The sequence below is a fragment of the Somniosus microcephalus genome, chromosome 5 (genome assembly GCF_052327205.1).
Source record: "Somniosus microcephalus isolate GS21.2 chromosome 5, FLI_Smic_1.0, whole genome shotgun sequence".
NCBI lineage: Eukaryota > Metazoa > Chordata > Chondrichthyes > Squaliformes > Somniosidae > Somniosus > Somniosus microcephalus.
The window spans coordinates 208,172,456-208,194,843 of NC_140991.1; the positions used below are offsets into that span (position 1 = coordinate 208,172,456).

At 44.2% G+C, this 22,388-nt stretch overlaps 1 protein-coding gene across 1 annotated transcript in view; it reads left to right on the forward strand.

Moving 5' to 3' along the window:
* The window catches only part of jazf1b (JAZF zinc finger 1b), a 380,857-nt gene that overhangs the window by 342,064 nt on the left and 16,405 nt on the right, over nucleotides 1-22,388 (forward strand). Inside the window, exon 4 of the mRNA XM_085988620.1 lies at nucleotides 10,876-11,045. Within this exon, the coding sequence (XP_085844746.1) occupies nucleotides 10,876-11,045 (170 nt within the window). The remainder of the gene's footprint in view (nucleotides 1-10,875; nucleotides 11,046-22,388) is intronic.

The window sequence follows — 22,388 nt, forward strand, 5'->3', positions numbered from 1 at the left end:
AAGGGAATTAGGGTTTACGGGGAGCGGGCAGGGAAGTGGACGTGAGTCTAGGTTCGGATCAGCCATGATCCTATTGAATGGCGGAGCAGGCCCGAGGGGCCGTATGGCCTACTCCTGCTCCTACTTCTTATGTTCTTATGAATACTGCCTTGCCATTCCAAGAACAATTGTTTTTTTTTAATCTGCAGCTTCAATGTGCATGATGGGAGCAGGACGGGGAAATACTAATGTGAGCCAATCTTAATCTTGCTCAGTAGTAGTATCTATAGTTGGGTATATTTTTCTCCTTCCCCCCACCCCACCTAAGTTCATAAGGTGCCTGAAAAAATGTTTTTTAATTCTGTTATGTTTTTAAATTATAAGGAGCAAAAATGTAAATTTGCAAGTGTACTTGCCATGTGTTTGCATTAGGTCTATACAACTATTAATAATAATGAGTGTGTTGTAATTACTTGTTTCATATAACTGTCATGGGAATGATGTCTTCATAGTAAACTGTCACTTGTGATGGACAGTCAGCCTTTCATGACCCAGTGTAAACAGATGGAGAACATCTTTGTTTACCAACATTGAACCTTCATCATGTTACAGCTTCAACATCGAACATATTTGAATCTTCTTTTTCCCACAAGGATCTTCTATCTGAAAGTATTGTTAGTGCCACCACTGGGAAATGAATATAAAACTAGCCCAGACAGATGGTATGAGATTCATTGTAGGAAGTCTCATGAATAGACATTTAGACAAATTTATATCTAATACACCAAAGCTGTCTGCTCTCAATCCTAATGGCCTCCTTCCAATGATGAGAGATGAAGACTGTGACCTGCACTGATCATCCAAATACAAAAGGAAGATAAAGTCTCTATGCACTGTCTTCCTTTCTTTGATGGTGTGACATGCATTTTAGTGAGAAATGGATGCCTTAGAAGGGGTTTGCCTGAGGCTGGGTTAAGGGCATGGCTTTGAGCAGAGTTACAGGGGTTTGTTATAGCTTACCTGAGCGCTCATAATGATGACACTGGATGCAAAACTGTTAAATATTCTCAGTATTAACACCAATGAGCACAAATATTCACCTGAGCAGTGAAGAGAAGGTAAAATGGAATTGAGTATAGCACTCCTGAAGTCATTTTGAAAAGTAGAAGACAATACTTTTGAGTTATAACTAGACTACATTTGCTGTGGTTACTGTACTGTAACACAGCTGCTTCTTTCATTTTTGATTCATACTTGCCAACTGTAAACTTGTCTTTAAACATTTGCCAAGGTTCAACTAATTTGCCATGACTGAAGATGGAAACATTTCCTTTCTGGTTGAGGAGTCCAAAGTTTGTTAACCATTTTTATTTTTATACCAGTAGTCCTGGACAAATACAGACGGATGCATGCATGCCAATAATCAGTCTTTCATGCTGACATCAGCATTTGAGGGCCCAGTTAACATGCCAATATCTGCTGACAAAAATCAGCACAGTCTGGATACCTACCCTGGGAAGAGAAGTGGGATCCCTTCCATTAGTGGCAGGACTTGACTAGGATCCATACTATGGGGGTGCAAAATGGATGGTGATGGGGAAAATGAATGGCAACGAAGGGAAGATTGAAAATGAAAGTGAAGGGGAGAGGGAAATTAATAAAAATGAAGAGGAAAGGGAATTGGTTGTAGTGAAGGGAGATGAAAATGGCTGGCATTGAAGGGAATAAAGGGGGCAAAAGTTGGGACCAGAAGCAGAGTGCCAGCATTAAGCATTAACTGAAGGGAGGGACACCATTGACTAGGGGGTGGTGGTAGGGAAGTGCCAGCATTAACTGAGGAGGAGAGAATGCAAGATTTAACTGAGGGGGTGGGGGGGGGGGGGGGGGAGGAATAATGTCAGCTTGAACTGGGTGGAGAATAGTGCCACCTTGAATGGGGGTTGGAAGAAATGTACCAGTTTTAACTGGGTTAGAAAGGGCATGGAATGCCAGATTGAATTAAGGGGAGAGGAGGAAAAGAGTGTCAGTTTGAATAGGGGTGGGAGAAATGCCCAGCTTGTATTGCAGGGGATATGATTGCCAGTATGACCTAAGAGGGTTGGAGGAGGCAAGCATGTTTCTGTGAATGGGTGGGTCTTGGATGTGGGAGAGTGACTTTTGAGGTAACATTTGGAGAAATGATATCTGTTGAAAATCAAAATGTCACATTGTTTTTCCTTGTTTTCAATTAAAAATCTATCAGATGCAAAGTATAAAAATATTTTGAAATCAACCAGAATTTTTCATAAAAAGTTCAACTTTTCTGGGGAGCATGCCCCCAGACACCTTAGAAATGCAAGACCAATTTTGTGTCTCCAACGTTTGAAACTCCTCGTATCAGGGTTTCATGAATACTTATGGTACATTGGCCCTGAATTTGCAGTGGGTATGATGGCGTACTCTCAGACTACGCCATCATCCCACCTCTTTGAAACCCCCCCCCCCCCGCCCCTGCACAGAGACGGCAATCAGTAAAATCTCGTAAATCATTGAAACTGACGAAAACTTCAGCTCTTCCGCAGTAAGTACGCTGTTAAATTCCCCACACAAATTAGACACATGGGAATTAGGTGTAACTGGGGTTTTAACAGTGTATTGGCTGCTAAACAAATGTTAAGGGCCTGGAAAACTAATTTTAATTTTGTGCAGTGTGAAATTTATCCATTTTAATTAACATTTTTAAGAAACCTTTCAAAAGATTTTTAATTTAAGTTTATTCATCTTTATTTTAGGTTTGCCTTTTCCCCCTGTGAGAACCCCAATCTTTCTTTTGTTGCCTCTAACTATTTTAAAAAGTTGGAATTTTAAGGGCTTACCCACTTCCTTGTTCGCTGTCTGTGAGAATCCTGCCTTTTGATTGGCTGCTTAGACAGTCTGTTGATGTCACAGCACTTCGCACAAGTTCCCCATTAAGTTCCGTTGCATTGAATTCAAGATCAGAAAACCCGAAGTTCTCAACACAAAGATTGCGAGATCCCTTTGCGGAGCGTACTTCGAGGCCAACAGCGGTCGCCTTCCCTTCGCTGCTGACTGTAAATTCCAGGCCATTATGTATACAGTAAGCTACAAGGCCCATGTAACTCTTTTCACATATCATATTTGAAAATAGTAGTTACATGGGCTTTGTAACTTAAGGTGTATACATATCTAATTTAAGTACATTAAAACCTGATGGGAGGAGGAATGTTTCTTGATACAATCCCCAAAAAGGTGAAAAATCAGCTCTTTTAAAGCTGTATCCATATGCTAGTTTTTTAGATTGCCATGTTGCAGATATTCCTGGAAAGGTAGCAGGCTCTTTTAGTGTATGTTTAATTTTCACTGTTGTGCAAAGGATATTATGGGAAATGATAAAATATTTTTAGACCTTGAAGCTAATACAATGGGCTGGATTTTAAGGAGGTGACCGGATTTGGGGCGGCGGGGGGGGGCTCCGAGGCGGTCAGGGAGGCGGGGTTTCCCGCAGGCCCTGCCGACTTTAACGGCAAGGCCTGATTTGCATACGAGGCCTCAGTTCCCCACCAGCAGCCAGCCAGATTGAGAGGCAGGCTGGCTGGCTGCGGGCGGGTAGGCCTGTGGCACTAGTCCGTAGAGAGGAGGGATTGGGGGTCGGGCCAGGCCGTTAATAGGATCGAGGGGGGGGGGGTGTTGGTTGGGGGTCGGGCTGGGCTGTTAATAGGATCACGGGGGTTGGGGGCATTGGTTGGGGATCGGGCCGGGCCGTTAATAGGATCGGGGTGGGGGGGGTTGGTCAGAGATTGGGCCGGGCTGTTAATAGGAGCGAGATGGGGGGGCGTTGGTCGGGGGTCAGGCCGGGCCGTTAATAGGATCGAGGGGGTGTTGGTCAGGGATTGGGCGGGGCCGATAATAGGATCGGGGGGGCTGGGCGGGGCTGACAACAGGATCGGGGGGGGTTGGTCGGGGATCGGGCCGGGCCGGTCTGTTAATAGGATCGGGGGGGGGTGTGGGTTGGTCGGGGGTTGGGCCGGGCCATTAATAGGATTGGGCCGGGCAGTTAATAGGACCGGGGGGGCGGGGGGAGTTGGTCAGGGATCGGGCCGGGCCATTAATAGGATCGGGGGGGGGGGTTGGTCAGGGATTGGGCCGGGCCGTTAAACGGATCGTGGGGTGTGGGTTGGTCGGAGATCGGGCCAAGCCATTAAATGGATCGGGGGGGGGGGTTGGTCAGAGATCGGGCCAGACCGTTAAATGGATCGCGGGGGTTGGTCGGAGATCGGGCCAGGCCGTTAACCGGATCGGGGGGGTGGGGCGGGGGTTGGTCGGAGATCGGGCCAGGCCGTTAAACGGATCTGGGGGGTTGGTCGGGTGTCAGGCCAGGCCGTTAAAAGGATCAGGGGGTGTGGGGGAGAGAGGATTGGGGCCGGATGATCGGAGTGGCGAAGGGAAGTTCGTGGCCGGCCACCGGAGGATCGTGGCCGGCCTCAGCATCATCGGGGGGGCGGGGAAGCCTGGGAGGGGGCGATCGGCGGCCTCGTGAGGGGGTCCCTGTACACAGGGGGCGTGGGTTAGGCAGGGACCCTGGATCCAGGAGGTAGGTATAAAGGCACTTACGTCCTGGATCCAGCAGTCCCCACCTTGCTGTAACTGCCGGGTTTTACAAATTGTGTAAAACCTGTTCCCATGCAGTTGAAAACAAAATGGAGATTAAAAAGAGGCTTCTAGCCTCATTATATTTAAATTGACGTCCAGCCTCCTGGGAGAGGATTGGCTGCCTCCGTTAAAATCAGAAGTGGGCGGGTTGAAGGCGGGTTCAGGTCGAGAATACAATTTTTAACAATTTAACTACCCCCACGCCCCCAACCCACCCATTTTTTTAGGTTAAAATTCCCTTCAATGTATTCACATGTATAACTTTTCTATTTATTTTTGGTAATGTAAAGTGTCTATTTTGCTAAATTCTATGCGCCGATGCATGTATATGATTACAATTTACACTGTCCTGCCAAAAGATCCTCATAATTTTTCTAACTGTGGCCAAACATTCCCAACTAATATTGTTAGATTGCTGCACCAGAATTTTACTGATTTGGCCAAGAAACAGTTTCAAGCACGCTAGATTAGGGCAGAGAAAACCGGCTAGTGTTCCCAATCCCACTTGCTAGCCAATAATTCCTGCTGGGAGTACACATGTGTGAATGTCAGGCAAGGACAGAATTTGGCTGAGCTGTGATGCACCAACATAGATGCCTTTTCTCCTGTCCGATCTTGCACAGTCCGGTGGTTAATCTGCTGGACAAATCTCATGCCTCCTCTTTGTGCTGTTCCATTGTTTATGACCTGCATGACCAAAACTTTGTATTCTCTGTGAGAATTCTTTTTCTTGCTCTTTCCCACCTACAGTATACAGGGGCATTCAACATTAAGCTCATATATTGTCCAGCAGGAGCTACTGACCAGGAATTGAAACTTTTGTTTATTTTATCCTTTTCTTGATGGGAACATTGAGGCCAATTGTAGCACACCCAAAAGTTATCTGAGTGAGATTAGCCAATTCAGCACAGACTGCAGATCAAAACTGGGACCTTACTAGTATATGTGACTCAGCACCATGTTAGGCAGCACATTTACCCAGTAAGCCAGTGGGGCGGTCTGGAAATTGTAGCTTTATAAGCTGTAGTTAAGTGAGCATGTAGAGTTGATAATTGACTTTGAAAATTTCTGTAATATTACCCTTGAAGAATACTGTTATTGCTCTTTGGCAGCATATTGCTACCTTGGAGCGGCCTGGGCAGCTTTGGAGCACCTCTGCTGCTCGTCAGGAAATTTGTTGTTGACAGATGTCTCATACGGCTGGAGCAGGACTTGCACATCCTGGGAGCAAGACTCACATCTCCCAATAGTCCAGCTAACTGTCATTCACAATGCCCACATTATGCCACTGTTGAACAGTAATGGCTAATTATTATTCAGAATACTGAATAGTATAGCTTTTGCCCTTCTGTAATTTGATAAAAATAAAGTGCTGGTACTTTTGAGCTTATAACTCTAACAAGTGAGCTTCAGTATTGAAGCAATACAACTCTTGCCACAACTCTTCAGAGCAGGAATCATTCTTGGGACATGATTTTTATTAACATTTGCAACCATTTGCATTTTATCCAAGCAAAACATTTGCAGTGTAGTAAAGCTGTGAAAGAGCAGTTTGTAGTTTAATATTATTAAAAAGAAAAATTGGAGCAGCCACTTTAAAAACTAAATTGTGGCATATTACATAGAACATCATTTATTTATCTTTATTTTAGTTCTGGTTTGGATTATCACAGAAACCCCACAGTGCAGATAGAGGCCATTTCGGCCCATCGAGCCTGCACCGACACATATGTATAAAAATATACTGCAAATGAAAAAACAGTATGGGAAATGGTCTGTAAAAAGGAAATTCTATAATTTTATCAACATATCATGTGATAGCCATTCACTAACCAACGTTATACTTGCATTATAGTGGAATAAAAAAAGAATCAAACAAACCATTGTCCAGGAGGGGGGGTCTTCCAAATGCCTGATAGGGGAGGAGCCCAGGGCAGCAGAGCCCCAGCCCTTCCTTGTGGAGGCTGGATGAGCACTCCTGCTTCTCCAGGCCCCACTAATGAAAGTTTAAAAAAAAATTACCTTAGTGGGCTTCAGCTTCCTGGTTCACCTGGCAGGGCAGCTGTGGGAGGCGTCCGCTTAGGAGTGAGTTGAAATATTATTGGGGTCCCATCTACGTCATGGAACCCCAATTTGCATTTATTAATGTGGCTCCCACCAGAGTTCGGCAGATGCCTCATCTGCTGCCAAAACCAGCGGCACTGGAGAAGGTGCACAAAAGATTTACTAGACTGATACCAGCACTGAGAGGTTGAACAGGCTGGGGCTCTTTTCTCTAGAAAAGAGAAAACTGAGGGCTGACCTGCTAGAGGTCTTTAAGATTATGAATGGGTTTGATAGGGTAGACATCGAGAAGATGTTTCCACTTGAGGGGAAGACCAGAACTAGGGGCCATCAGTATCATTTAGTCAGCAATAAATCCAATAGGGAATTCAGGAGAAACCTCTTTATCCAGAGAGTGTTTAAAATGTGGAACTCGGTACCACAAGGAGTAGTTGAGGCGACTAACGTAGATGCATTTAAGGTGAAGCTAGATAAACATATGAGGGAGAAAGGAGTAGAAAGATATGTTGATGGGGTTAGATAAAGACGGGTGGGAGGAGGCTTGTGTGGCGCATAAACAATTGCATAGACCTATTGGGCCAAATGGCCTGTTTCTGTGCTGTAAATACTAAGTAAAATCGGGAATGGAGCAGGAAACAGAGCCACTCCATTTTAATTGTTCCCCCGCTCCGTTTTCACCGAGTGGAGATGGTTAAAATCGTTCTGTATATCTATATCTCCATGAGCGTGGCTGATTGGATAACCAAGTTCTCCTGGCAGTAATTAGAAGTGGTGTTAAGCAAATACTCTTTTGCACATTAGCTGCCAATAATGGCCTGCCACCAAGAGTCTAACTGTTCTTACTCTCTGGTGTTGGTAGTGCTGATCTGTCCCTGGGAGTTGGAAACAGTGCAGGTTAGAAGTATTAGAATCATAGAATGGTTACAGCACAGAAGGAGGCCATTCGGCCTGTCGAGCCCGTGCCAGCTCTCTGCAAGAGCACTTCAGCTAGTCCCACTCCTCCGCCTTTTCCCCGTAGCCCTGCAAATTTCTTTCTTTCAGATACTTATCCAACTCCCTTTTGAAAGCTGTGATTGAATCTGCCTCCACCACTCTTTTAGGCAGTGCATTCCAGATCCTAACCACTCGCTGCGTCAAAAAGTTTTTTCTTACATCGCCTTTGGTTCTTTTGCCAATCACCTTAAATCTGTGTCCTCTGGTTCTCGACCATTCTGCCAATGGGAACAGTTTCCCTCTATCTACTCTGTCCAGACCCCTCATGATTTTGAACACCTCTATCAAATCTCCTCTCAATTGTCTCTGCTCCAAGGAGAACAACCCCAACTTCTGCAGTCTGTCAACGTAACTGAAGTCCCTCATTCCTGCACCTTCTCTAAGGGTGCGGAAAAGATGACATGTAGCCTTTATTTTATCTCCACTCCAGTATAACTCGAGTTCAATTAATGGCTGGTCTTATCCCATGTACGATATCTTAGGTTTGTTCATGGGAATTTGCTGTTTACATGTTTAAGCACCTTGTGACACTTTTTTCTTCGTTAAAGTGCATTATATATGCAAGTTGTTGTTGTAAAGTCCTGCCTTCAGGGATACAGGAAAGGACTCCAGCCCAGTGACTGGAGCCCACTATATCTCAATGAGCACTGGAGACAAAAACAAAGCAGAAAATCTGCTGGGGAAAATAAATCAGCCTCGTAGGTGGAAAAGTTTGGAAGACATCTGGCAGGGTATTTAATGTGTAATGTTTTTAGTTTCAAAAAGTTACTGTTAAAGTAGAAGTTAGATTAACTCATTTGGTAATGCCATTGTGCACGTTAGTGTAAAATTAACTCTTAAGCTGCTGGAAGCTCCCTGCGACGGCCACTTTTTAAAGTTTCAGCCTGCACAACGGAAGCTGAAGAATCCCCATATATTACAGGAATAATGCTGCTCAGTTGTCAGGAGTGCCTTTAATACTGTCATATTAATCCTATTGCACTAAAATATATTGGGGTTGATTTTGACTTTTGGGTGACCCTGGCCGGTTGCCTATTCCAGTAGCAAAGAGGCCCTCGTCTCATTTAAATTTGGAAGGCGAGCTGCAGAGCACTAAACAGGTAACCTGATGCAGCTTGGCAGATTGAGGCCTCAAGATATGGCCTGGGCAGCCGCCAGCATGGTAAGTTGTGGGGGGGTGGATGTGATCATAGAGGGTGGGGGTCCTGGGGTCCCACAAAAATAATGTGACACTTGGTGGGCCTCTTTGGTTACATTCACACACTACATCCATTGATACTGGAAAATTGCATCAGGATGCTATTGACGTCATAGGACCGGATTTGCATTGTGTAATGAGGCTTCTGACTGTTCCTGGCGGAAGCCTGAGTTACCTATCTGAAGGCCCCAGTCAAAATGGCGGCAGGCAGAATGACAGCAGAAACGGGCAGTAAGTTCTTAACTCCGATTTTGAACATGCTATCACACTGTTCTCACCCAAAACAGGCGATGAAAATTGTGGCCCATGTGCCATACTTGCACCTGATTGGTTCAGATATCATATTCATAACACATCACAATTGAACAGCGAGGGAACCTACCAATAAACACAGACTAATGAAAATGACCTATCCAAAATCAGCAGGCAGCAAACAGCTAAAATAAAGCAACTAACGAGGAGGAAAAGGGAAATTAATAATATCACTGAAAAATATATTCTTTGAAATACTTTCGGCCATCATCTTCATTTGTTTTAAATACTCAGCAGGTCAGGCAGCATCTGTAGAGCGAGAATCAGTTAACGTTTCAGGTTGATGACCTGGCTCAAGCTTAGAGGAGGGAATCTGCACGGACAGTTTAGGTTTAATTACTTTATGTAGAGGGTGTTAAATGTGGAAAAGATTGCCCAGGAAGGATGTGGAGGCAGATAGTGTAGGAGAATTGGATAGCTTTTTGAAGGCATGAATGATTATGGGGCATTCGTTTTTGGGATGGATTGTTTTCCGGACCTGTTCTTTCTTAAGTTCATATCGTGTTCCTACGGCTGCCTCCATTCTAAGTCTAATGAACACTGGTGGCTTGGCCGGTACACTGGCACCCTAAGAAGGCCTGGGACACTTGGGGGTGATTTTGCCAGCCCTGGGGAGGCGGGACGGCCGGGAAAATGGCAGAATTTGGGGGCGGGTTCCCAACCCGCCTCCATGCCATCTTCCCAGGAGACAGGTAGCCGTCCGTGCCGGGTCCCGTCTCCTTGGAGGTGGGAAGTGATTAAAGCCTATTAACTGCCTGTCAACAGGCAGAAAATAGGATTATCCCCATTTTGCCCTCACAAGTGCAGGCTTCCTGAAGGCTCCAAAACACGCCAGCTCAGCGAGACGAGTACTGGGTCTGCGGGGGTCGGGGGGGTGCAAAAGTGTGATGTGAAGGTAAGTGGTGGGTGCAAGAGTGTAGAAGTGAGTATCTGAGGTAGTGCAAAGTGTTTTTAAAAGTGTACTTACCTTTGTTTCTTCCTGCAGGCTTCAGTCGGTTTGTATGCGGAGAGTCTCGCACCTCCGCCTTGCAGATGAGAGATGGCCGTTGCATTCTCAAATGTAACAACCATCTCATTTCTGTAAAACAAAGAAGGTTGATGAGGTATTGTATGCAAGACCTCATCAAACTGCAGAGAATGTCACTGTTTGACAGCTTCACGGAGCTGTCAAACAATGATAATTCATCTATGAAACGTCATACGTTAACATGCTCTGCAACCGGCTTTCCCTTAATTGGCCTGCTAAGCCCGCTGGGCGGGCTTAACTAAGTCAATCAAGGGGAAATAGCGTGGGTTGGCCACAAATCGATGGAGGCGGGACATCGACCCGACAAGCAGCAGTCCCGCCTCCAACGCGCCCCCATTCACAAAATCACCATCAAGAATTCCAACGTTTTAAGTTTCCAGCCCCGGTTCCCCTTACATCAATGGCCTTGTAAGGGATGGGTGAAGCTCCATCTCAACAATTGTATCTGAAATCTTCAGCACAAGGTCGGGAACTAATGTAACTGGGTTTCATTCCGACAGACTGCTGACTAATTTACAGCAGCAGTTCACTGGAATGGCAACGGATTTTGGGATGTTTGATGGCCGGGTGAAATCAAAATGTTATTTTATGAAATGACTTGATTTTTTTTTGTTTGTTTTTAAACATAAGTCTCTCCATCTCTTTCTCGCAGGTAGTGAATATGATGAAGAGGAGGTAGACTATGAAGAATCAGACAGTGATGAGTCTTGGACCACAGAAAGTGCAATTAGTTCAGAAGCTATTCTGAGCTCCATGTGCATGAATGGAGGAGAAGAAAAGCCTTTTGCCTGTCCTGTACCTGGATGTAAAAAGAGATATAAGGTACGTTGGATGGTAATAAATACAGATAAATAACCTGCTGAACCAAGATAGAATGTCAGTAATATATCAATATATTGTGTGTCATATTAGAAGGAAAATGTTCTTGTTTTTTTCTTTACATTTATTAGCACAGTTAGAGGTCTATTTAGCCAGGTCAAATTACTTGGGATTTTAACCAGAAGTTGCATTTAAAGTACATTTTCATGGTGGCTTGGGTTGTTAAGGAAATAGAAAAAAGTACATATTGTATACGTACAGGGACTGTTATTACTAAAAAGTAAGTAGTTAGACACAACACTTCAAGCACTGGGATGTGTCCTAGATTTTCCTATACAGTTGCAGCTTATTCTCAGATGGCTAGAAATGAGCTCAACGATCACCAGAAGTGTACTATGCTGTTTATATGCTATTTTCTGTCTTAGCTCTGTTACAAATTTCCCATCTGCATTAGATATCCTCTTGGGTTCATGTCACCACTCTCTCCCATATGCAACCCTTACGATCAGGAGTTTCCCTTTACTGCCCAACATTTACTCTTACAATAGCATTACCCAGAGTCTATCCGAACATATCCCATCACTAAAGTCTTCTCTTCTGTGTAACACAGTCACTGGAGCCTTACCTCCGTCTCTCCCACTTTCAAATAAAGGGACATTCTGTCAATTCACTACCATCCAACAATATGACAACACATCAGCCCTCTTTGCACTCACATGACCTTGCCAATAATCATCACCTGAGTGAATAAGTCAGCAGCAGATAAGTGCACCCTTTCCCGTATGACTGCAACCTCCATTAATAACAAAGTGCAACATCAGTGTACATTCTATTTTTTTTTACAGTAAAGTCCAAAGTGAACATAAGCTAACTTGCTCTTTCCTAACACCGTGCTTTCCCCTGTGTGGCTACATATGCCTTTCTTTCACCTATCTCTTGCTTCTCCCAGATACATCCTGAGGGTCAGTAACATGGGAGGTGGTTGGCTGCTTATGCTCTACAAAAGGGTCATGGGACTGACGTGGCCCTCCTGGCTGCATCTCTGGAGCTTTTGCCTGGACAGCCTGGTGTCACCTCCCACAATCCACTGGCATGGTGCTCTGAGCTGGATGCCTGTCATGTGCTACTGATGTGAGAGACAACAGTATTAGGCAGGTGAACTCCAGCCAATGCCATTCCACTGGGTAGTGGATCTGTGTCCCCACAAGATGGCTGGTCTAATGGTAACTATCAGATTCTGAAAGTCCTGAGAGACAACAGCATGCATCGCAACCACCATGTTTTGGAAGCCGTTATGCAGGGTGCTCTCCCCTACTGCCATCAGAGCTGCAGTCTGTGCTTCAGTGAAGGTGGAGGCACCAACTGATCTCCGGCTGCTTCTTAGGTGGGGATTTGCTCTAGATTCCAGTTGGAAAGGCTCAAAAGACATTAAAAACCTTTTGGTAGCATTTGACAAGCTGAAAAGAGAGAGAGAAGTGAGGGGCAGAAATAAGTGAAACAAAATCTAGTGTCGAGGTACAAAGTGGAGTCTGCAGGCAAGTGACCGAGCAGCCCAGCTATTGACCGCCTTTTGGAAGTAGTGACCCTGCTTCCCATTCCAGGACATCATTTCCATTGGTCAGCATTGCTCCATGCCTGAAAGGAGGTGGAGGCAGGTTTCACTCCACAGCTGATCATTTTGCTGCAGGCTAGCTGCAGGTGTCTCTACAGCAGATAGCACAACTCTTCTGGCTCTTTGCTGACCTGGCTATTGGCAGGTAGGTGTACCCGGGCCTGCAGAGGTGCCTGGTGGCCAATCAGACTACCCTGGAATTTCTTTTTTCATGCAGTACCACTTAAAGCATGAAATGCTGTGATTGGGATATTTCAGAAGAACCATCCAACATTAAAGTTAGTCTGTCCTTCGTATATTTTACCTGTGCCATCGGGTCTGCTCTCACAGTGCAACTTTGGAATTTCACTAATCTGCTGATAAATCGAGTCATATGCACCTCTGTCTGTCAGGGTGTTGGTGGGTGAGCACAGAATACCTCTAGTAGAGCCTGACCTGCCTGGCATTCCTCCATTGGTCCTATTCCTCTAAAACGTTCAGATATAGCATGATTCCTATTAGAAACTCACCGTAGTACTAATAGTCATGTGGAAAAAAGCAGCAAAGGCATCTCAAAACCGTTCAGTGATCCCTTAGTAACCCTGGATATACCCATTATGTATGGTCGTGAGAACACTCCGGCCTCGATTTTCATTGGGCCGTGAGACGGGCTTTTAGGCGTGCGGGGGGTTAAAATCGCAAAACCTGGGGGTCGTGCCCGCCCCCCTGGTTCCCGCCTCCACGCCATTTTAACCTAGGTGTGTCTGATTGACCTGAATCAGTCCCGTCTGCAACAGGTGGGACTGGTCTTTAGGGCCCTTAAACAGCACTGATTGGCTTTTATAATCCCATTTTAACAGGCCCTTGCCTGTTTAACCCTTTTCCCACGTAAAACGCGCCTGGTGAGGATCACGCCTGTGAAACCTGGCGTGAACACTATTGGCTTGCTGACTATCAGCTGCAGGTCCAATATTAAAGAGGATATTTGATCAGTCATAATTTGCAGGTGGTAGGACTTTGTTGTCTCAGGTCTGGGGCAACTTTTGCCAGGCCTAACCACACCTGTGGAAGGTTGGAGCCTCACACACTTCTCCAGTGTGACCTCCTGCGAGACCCCTCTCGCCACCCTCACTCAGCGCTTCCTCAACTGAGGCACCTACCAGAAGCATGGGAGGCCTTTTTCTCCTTCCCCTCTTGGCATTAGAGGACCTCCAGCCCCATTCGCGAAATGACACACACCACAGCTGCAGAAGTTGCCATCAGAATTTTTATGAAAAACACACAACTGATGGCATTTTCACACAATACACAGCATTTCACCCAAGTGACTACCCTTGTGACTATTTGTGCTTTATTTTCCTCTTACGCGTGCTCCTACATAGTGGTTCCCCTGTGGCTTCAGCAGATGTGGGGGCCCCTTGCTCACTTTCCTGCTGCTCCTGTCTCGACACCTTTGGCGGGCGTCCTCTGGGATGGCGAGCCTGTGAGGGCTCGCCAGCAGTCTGCTGCTCCTGCGGCTGTGCAGGGGTTGAGACCTCTATCTCCGTTGGGTGTGTACTCCGGCAGGGCTCTGACCGAGGGCTCTGCAGTGGCATGGAAGTGTGAGCGCTTGGAGAGGAGCCCCCACTTCCTTCAGGTCTGCCACCAACCTCCCTCTCATGGGTCAGGTCCCCCTCAGTGCCTGCAAGTGGCTTGAGAGCAGCTTGCTGCACATCAGGGGGGCCATGGGGACCCGTATCTGTAATGGCAGTCCTACTCAGAAGGACTTCCATGAAGGTCTGGTTTCTCTGTTCAATAGATGCCCATCGCTCCTCAAGAGATGTCATTCTATTCTGAACACTCACCATGTTTTCCATACCCTGGCGACTAACCTCCTCTGTGGCCGTAGCCCTCCTCTACCGTAGCCAGCCTTACCACGGAGGCAGCAATCACTTCCACGTAGGTAGCCATCCTTTCCGTGTTGATGCGTTCATGCGCCAATGACTCCACAAAGGCTCTGCTCATGTTCGCTGTGGACTCCTCCATTCGCTCCACACTCGCAGTGACCCTAGAGACAAAACCTGCCAGAGACTCCTGCATCTGTGCATGGAGTTCCATCACCTCTGATCTTACGGATGGACCCAGAGGCAGAGGGTCGACATGCAGCTGAGCCGAGCTGGCAGAGTCTTGCGCCCTCCGACGAGGACTCTCCACTGCTGTCCCTGTCTCCACAATCTGCTGATGCTCACTTGTGAGCTGTGATACACCAGGTGACAACTCTACTCTATGTCCCGAAGATCCCACCGAGGTGTGAGTGTCTGCACTAGTGCTGGGTGCGCTTACTTCTGCTGACGCTGCGCCCTCAGAGGTTGCAGATTCCTCTGAGGAGTCTGGCTGCTCAGGCTCTTCCTCCTGCACAGTGGGGACGGGGGCTCTCGATGGTCATGTGGGGGAGTCAAGGAAAAAGTTAGAGATGTGATGCCAAGATTACATGCACATTGCATTTTGCAGATGATCATAAGCCCATATGAAGTAGCTTCAGAATCATTATCAGCGACTCATGCAATGCCAATGAGGGAGATGGCAAACTATTCTGTCACCAGCTTGCGGGGATGCTGCTGTCTGTCCTTCCCCAACGTCCACATCTCGGTCAGCCCCGGCAATCTCCAGGACGCCTTCCTCCCAGGGGGTGAGCTGGGCTAATGAGGGCGGCCCTCCTCCTGTCCTGGCTCGCGCTCTCCTGTTGTGAGCTCTCTTTTCCTGCAATGAGGGAGACAAGTGGAGATTGAGTGAGAATGAATGAGTGAGTGCAGAGATTGCATAGCATAGATACTTAGAAGGAGACAAAGATGGAGTGAGGTTGCAATACCAAGGGCCCTCCCTGTGTGTTGTCAGTTGTGGTCAAAGCATCAGAGTGAGAGAGAGTGTGAGGGCTGCATGGTGGCATAGTTCTGTGAATGTGAGCATAGAGAGAGAGGGAATGGCTAAGGGTGCATGGATGTGAGTGTCTAGTGGGTCCTTGACCAATGAGATTTAAGGATTGGGAAATAAACACAGGACAGACTGAGAAGGAGGGTGAATTAGAGTGGGTGTATTCAATGTCAAATCAGGTACAGAAAGAGAAATAAACAGAGGGGCAGAAAGTTTTGATTAAGAAAAAAGAAACTGAAAGGAAAAGTAAGAAAAAAAAAGTCACATTTAAAATGTGATATTTTTAAAATCTCCCTGAAAAATCCAAAACCTGAAGGAATGAGAGTCCACACTTGTAATAGTTAATTTTTGTTGCCAGAAAGGTTAATTGGCAGTCATTAACACTTACCGTGTGGTTAAAAGGGTACTTATGCCTGTCATGACAAGACTTAACTTTCTGTGGTGAGTTTAATGGGCAAACACAGCAAGTTCCTTAAAAAAAAAGGGAGGTTGAGATGCCATTTTCGAAAAGCTAACGGCGGAGTGGCACAACAGGGACAGCAACTTTTGCATATTCACATTTAACCACGCATCTACCCCTCGCCCGAAGTTGCAGTACCACTTAGCCATAAATAATGACGAGCACCATTAGCCTTGACATGACGGTATAAACTACTAGGAAAGTATAGCCGCAAAGGAAAATTCTGGAATTTCCAATTTGCACTGCCAGCAGGCAAGGCTGGATGTCGGTAGCGCAGACATGGAAAATTACCCTCACTGAGTGTATCTAAAATGAGAGAATTGGTGTTTGATGATAGATACTGTCATCCGAATATGTAAAAACTTCAAGGAAGTCACTGATATAAACCATAATGATGCCCAATATAGAGTCCTGAAGAATTCAAATTCACCATTTTTGATAATGACTTTGTTTGCAGCCATTGATTTAACTGCAGAATCATGCAGAGCTAGCCAGAGTCTAGCACCCTGAATGTTCTCTTTGACACAAGATCAACAAAAAACCCATTCCTGCGCTAAACAGAGTTCCGGCAAATTTAAGGAGAACCCTTAAGGAATTTATTCCCCTATGTAATTTTAATTTAGTTCGTGATTTTTTTATATAGTAACTGTACCAGATTGTTCACAACCTCAGCGCTCTATTCGACCTTGAGCTGAGCTTCCAACCCGAAATCCTCTACATCACAAACTGCCCAATTCCACGACTGTAACATTGCCCACTTCTGCCCCTACCTCAGCCCATCTGCCACTGAAACACGTATCAATGCCTTTGTTATCTCCAGACTCAACTATTCCAATGTTCCTCTGGCAGGCCTCCCATCCTCTACCCTATGTAAACTTCACCTTATCCAAAACTCTGCTAGCAGTAATTTATTCTGCACCAAGTCCCAGTTGCCCATCACCCATGTCCTCACTGACTTACATTAGCTCTCGATCCCCAAATGCCTCAAGTTTAAATTTCTCATCCTCGTCTTAAAATCTTTTTATTGCCTTGCCCCTCACTATCTCTGTAACCTCCTCCAACACTACAATCCCCCCCAAACTCTCTCTTCATCTGACTCTGGCCTCTTGTGCATTCCTCTTTACATCTCTTCCCTGCCTTCCCCCCCCCGCATTGGCAGGCGTCCTTCAGCCAACTAGGCTCCATGCTCTGGAATTCCTTCCCTACATCCCTCCGCAAACACTGCAGCCTCTCCACCTTTCTCTCAAAGGAGGACCCTCCTTACAACCCACATCTTTGGCCAAGCTTTTGGTCAACCCCTTCTAATATCTCCTTTGGTTTGGCACCCATTTTTTTCCCTTACATATTTTCTATTTTCTAAATTAAAGGTGCTATATAAATGCCTGTTGTAGTTATAATTGTAGTAGTAGCAATGGTAATAGTAGTAGCATCACCACCCAGGTTCTTATCTCCATATATTTAGAATCTTTCTGTGACACGTTCCCACAGCAATTTTCCAATGCATGATCACCGAGTATGAGGTACCTCATCACAGGTGAGGACGTGGAAATTCTATCCTATTGGTTTGGAGTTTGTAGGCACATACCTACATCTTTTCATTCTAAGGAGCAACACATTGGTGCGCCCAGTATGTTATGTCACCACATTGTAGTAAAACAGTCAAGCCAAGGCGATTGATGCACAGATTGAAATTGAGTGTTTTATTCCTTCAAAAATGTCAGTTATGTGTGTTGTCTTTCTCCCTCCTGCCAACATAGCGAATGTAAAAAGAAAAACGTAATTATATGAAGCACAAATAGTATCAAGTGAATTTGTTTTTTACAAAACCTAATCTATGCAGCACTACAGTAACTTGGATAAAATAACTGTCAAACTGTAGTAGTTGGCACAAAGCACAATAAGCTTTTTAACCTTATTACTGTTGGGTCCCGCAATTTATGAAACTCCCTAACACTTGGTTAAAAATTCTGTGGTGATGATCATTATATTCCGGTCTGATTCAACATACAGTATGGGTTGAGGCTGAAGACCTACTGGAAAGTGGGAGTATTGTAAAGGCATAATTCTTGGTTCAGGAAGCAAACAATCCATGGCCATCACACACAAAAATGATTTCCCTGGAGGCTACCGAAGCATTGAGAAGAGCAGCTCTTCTAACAAAAAAAATCCCTGTAATTTGCTACATCCTGCCTGTGCTTTGTTTGACAGCTAGTCTTTTCTTAATTGCCCCTAGAACTAAATAATTCCTGGTCTGCTTCTGGAATCTCTCTGCCCTCATCTGAAATTCAGGAGGGCTGTCTCACTGATATCTTGCACACCATTAGTGTGTGAGCAGCCAGACTGGGGATGAATTAATGATCCATGGTGGGCTTGATGACATGGAGAAGGGTAATGATGCAAGCACAAGTATAAGCACTGCCCATCGCTGTCAATAGATTAGGGCAAGCGAATGGGACAGAATGTTGGGTCTTGAACTGCTGAACCAGACAAAGAAGATTCCTTAATCTCATTAGGGAACATGGGTTAAAAGTTCTAAAACACCTGTATTGTATGTTTAAAGTTTTTAGAGAATATATGTAAATTGAATTTAAAAAGTACAGAATCTTTTGATTCAGGTATTATTTGCATTTTACAAAGTAAACTTTATTACAGAATTGAATGGAAAGTTAATGTTTCTATTATCTAAATTACAGGTTACTATTTATTTCAATAAGCCTGGTTCAGCCTCAGACAGTTACCAGGGAGGGGGATGGAGTTGGTGGCTAGGGAACGGAGTTTGTGGCGGGGACCAAAGACAATGGCTTTGGTCTTCCCAATAGCAGCAATGGATTATTTTCTCCTTAAAATTTTACACATTGATTTCATGACAACATACAGCGATTTTTTTTTTGTTTTGTAACCAATTTTGGAGATATTGGCTGTGCATAATAACAGCGAATTTACCCCTTTGAAACTGACGCAACTTCAGGATGTAGTGCATGCGCATCTAAACACAGAAATCCTGAAGTTGCAGTCAGTCAGTCATTCACCGCTCCAACACAAGCTGCACTGTGGACTCCCCCCCCCACCCCACCACCATAGCCAGCAATCAATGAAACTGACGAAAACTTGGGCTTTTCCACGGTAATATCGCTGTTAAATACCCCATTAATATTTAGACGAAGGGTCATCGATCTGAAACGTTAACTCTGTTTCTCTCTCCACAGATGCTGCCTGATCTGCTGAGTATTTCCAGCTTTTTCTGTTTTTATTTATATTTAGACCTTGTTGGATTATATGTAACTGGGGTTTTAACAGCGTATTGACTGGTAAACAAATGTTGTGGCTCTGAAAAAAATTCATTTTAATTTTGCGGAGTATCAAATCTCCATTATAATAAAAATGACAATTTTTAAGAAACTTTAAAAAAATTATACTTTTTAAAAGTTTGTTCATATTTATTTCAGATTATACCTTTTCCCCATGTGAGAGCCCCAATCTTTGTTTTGCTCTCTGTAACATTTTTTAAAAGTCAGAATAAAAGCAGCTTCTTCACTTCCTGGTTCCCTGTCTGTGAGAATGCTGCATTGTGAAAAGCTGCTTAGACAGCTTGTTGATGTCACACGGGTTAAAAGGCGCTATGGGCTTCCCACTATACTGATCTCAATTGCACATCGAAAAAGGCAAACTTCTCCCCACAGAGATCGCAAGATTTCTGTTGGCAGCTTTCTTCGGGGTCAGCCGCAAATGCCTTTGCTTCGCTGCTGACCACAAATTCCGGACTAATGTAACAAAGTGAAGTATTTAAAGCAGAATTTCCTTAACCTTGTGTGCAGAGTCAGCCATCTCGACGTTAACTTGCACAAAGAAAGTGGTAAATGACTGTGGTAAATTTACAGCAATTTAATTCTTGTGTGAACCCACATGATAATACTGCAAGAACACTAGGGTAGAAACATTGTCAGTAAATTACAATTTTACTTGTGTCTTTTAGAAAGAAGTGGCAGATTTAACTTCACTTTATTTTTTTCTGTTGGAAGATTTACCCATTTTATTGCTTTTCTCTAATTCAAGGCTATATCAGAGGCATAGTTGGAATAACTGATCCTTTTATCAGAGCAGGATTCTTTCCATTTACTTTTACTCTGTGTCTGATGTTTAATTGGCTTGAGATGTAGAATCACCCTTTATCTAACACAGTCTCAAAGATTATAGGTTGGTTGATAGCATTTAATCTGCTGCCCGAGTTCAACATCAGCTGAGATCCTTGATCGTAATCTGTTGGGTAGTAAAATTCTACTATCTGAAATGTTTAGATGTTATTCGAATGAAAGTAACTGCTCCCTCAAAGCAAACCTGACTAAAAAGGGAAAAATCCTGTGAACAGTAAAATAGTTATTAGTTTACCAATAATACAGCATTTGCAAACAGTTGTAAAACTAGAAAAACTTTTTAGTAAGGTACTATTGCATCCTTCCCACAATCGCAAGGGCCCATTTTTTTCTGTTTTTACTCTATGTCCCAATTAGTACACGGAGTCACATAGAGCTACTAACGCCTTTCTAGGGTCTACAAGACTGTATTTATGACCAGCAGCCAAGTACTTCCATCATGAGAAAAATGGAGGAAAACCTCTAACCACCTGCTTGGCCTAAGTACAATTAATGATGAGCCAGATTGCTTGGGTTCAAATAAAGTCTTTCAAAGCAAATAGTTCTGAAATTACACTCATTTAAAGCACCTGAATCAACTTAAATATGTGGTTCAAATCATCTCAAAACTCTTTTTGATGTTCTCAATTTAAAAGCAATAATGTTGGGATCACAGATATGTTGTGAACTTTTCATAATGGAGTAGTCTGAAATATTGACTTTATTTCTTATTATACAGCAGCTGTATTGAAGGATATTATTACTAAACATTCCATCAGCTCGGAATGTCAATTTAATTAAATGTATTACTATTTATTAATAATGTAAATAAATGTTGGCCCGGAATTTGTGGTCAGTGGCGAAGCGACGGCATTCACCGCTGACCTTAAAGAAAGCTGGCCACAAAGATCTAGCGATCTCTGTGGCATGAATTTCAGCTCTCCCAACGTTAGTTTGAATTTGGCGCCAAATCAAGCGAATTGCCAGCATCCAGCAACAGTGATGTCATCAAGCAGGCTAAGCAGCCAATCACATTGAAGAATTCTCAGACAGCAAACCAGGAAGTAAAATGCACAGCTTATAATTTATTTTTATTAATTTTACAGTGAGCAAAATAAAGATTGGGACATACACATAGGATTATGGTAGAAACTGAAATATCATAAACAAACTTTTAAAAAAAATTATATTAAAAACCATATAATTCTTAGCATATTAATGGAACAATTTGACATTCCACAAATATAAAAGTAGCTTTTCAGGGCCAGAACAGTTGTTCAGTAGTCAATACACCATTAAAATCCCAGTTACACCTCTTTCAACAAAGCTTAACTTTTTCGGCGGGGGGGGGGGGGGTGGTTAACAGCGACATTCCAGCATAATAGGGGAAGTTTTCATCAGGAACTGTGATTTTAATTGCCAGCTCTGGGAATTTCCACAGCGCAACCTGTGGAGGAACAGGGAATGACTGACACCAACTTCTGGATTTCTGTGTTTAACTGCGCATGCGCAGACTCCATAAGCTCCTGTCACTTTCAGAGGAGTAATGACTACGAACACTAACAGTTTCACCGTCATTACCACCGCAAAATCCGAGCCAGTATCAATTTTAAGAACATTCACTTTCTGAACTATTGTACAATTAAACAACACTCTGCCCAAGAAACACATCACCAAGCTAAGCTAATCTGCAAGATATGAGCACAAATAAAATTCATGAATTCCTGCTTCACAAAGGAAGCTATAGCACCATGATACTAGCAACTCAAACATTCTTGTTCAAATAATAGGCCAGAATTTGCTACCAAGATAACGGTGCAGCTAATTGTGTTTGCCGTTATTTATGCGCAACTTCAGGCGAGGGGCAGATGCGCGGTTAAACTCGAATATTCACAAGTTGCTGGCTGAGTTGCGCCGCTCCGCTGTTAGCTCGCGATAACAGCATCTCACTGTTTGCCTCACCATTGAAATGCATTGAGCAGCGTGAGGTTGCAGTATTTGCGTGGTAGATACAAACTAATCTCGCCACAGAAGTTAAGTCTTGTCCATTTCAGTCCAAGTACCCTATTAACGGCATGATAAGTGTTAATTACTGCCAGTCAACTTCTCTGGCACTCAAAATTAACTATTACAAGTGTGGAGTCTCATTTTTCAGGTTTTAATTGTTGGATATTTAAAAAATGTAGGCCTAGAAATTGGAACCATTAGCACCTGCCATTAAGGCCAGTTTTGAAGAAGAAATGGCGGCCGCCTCG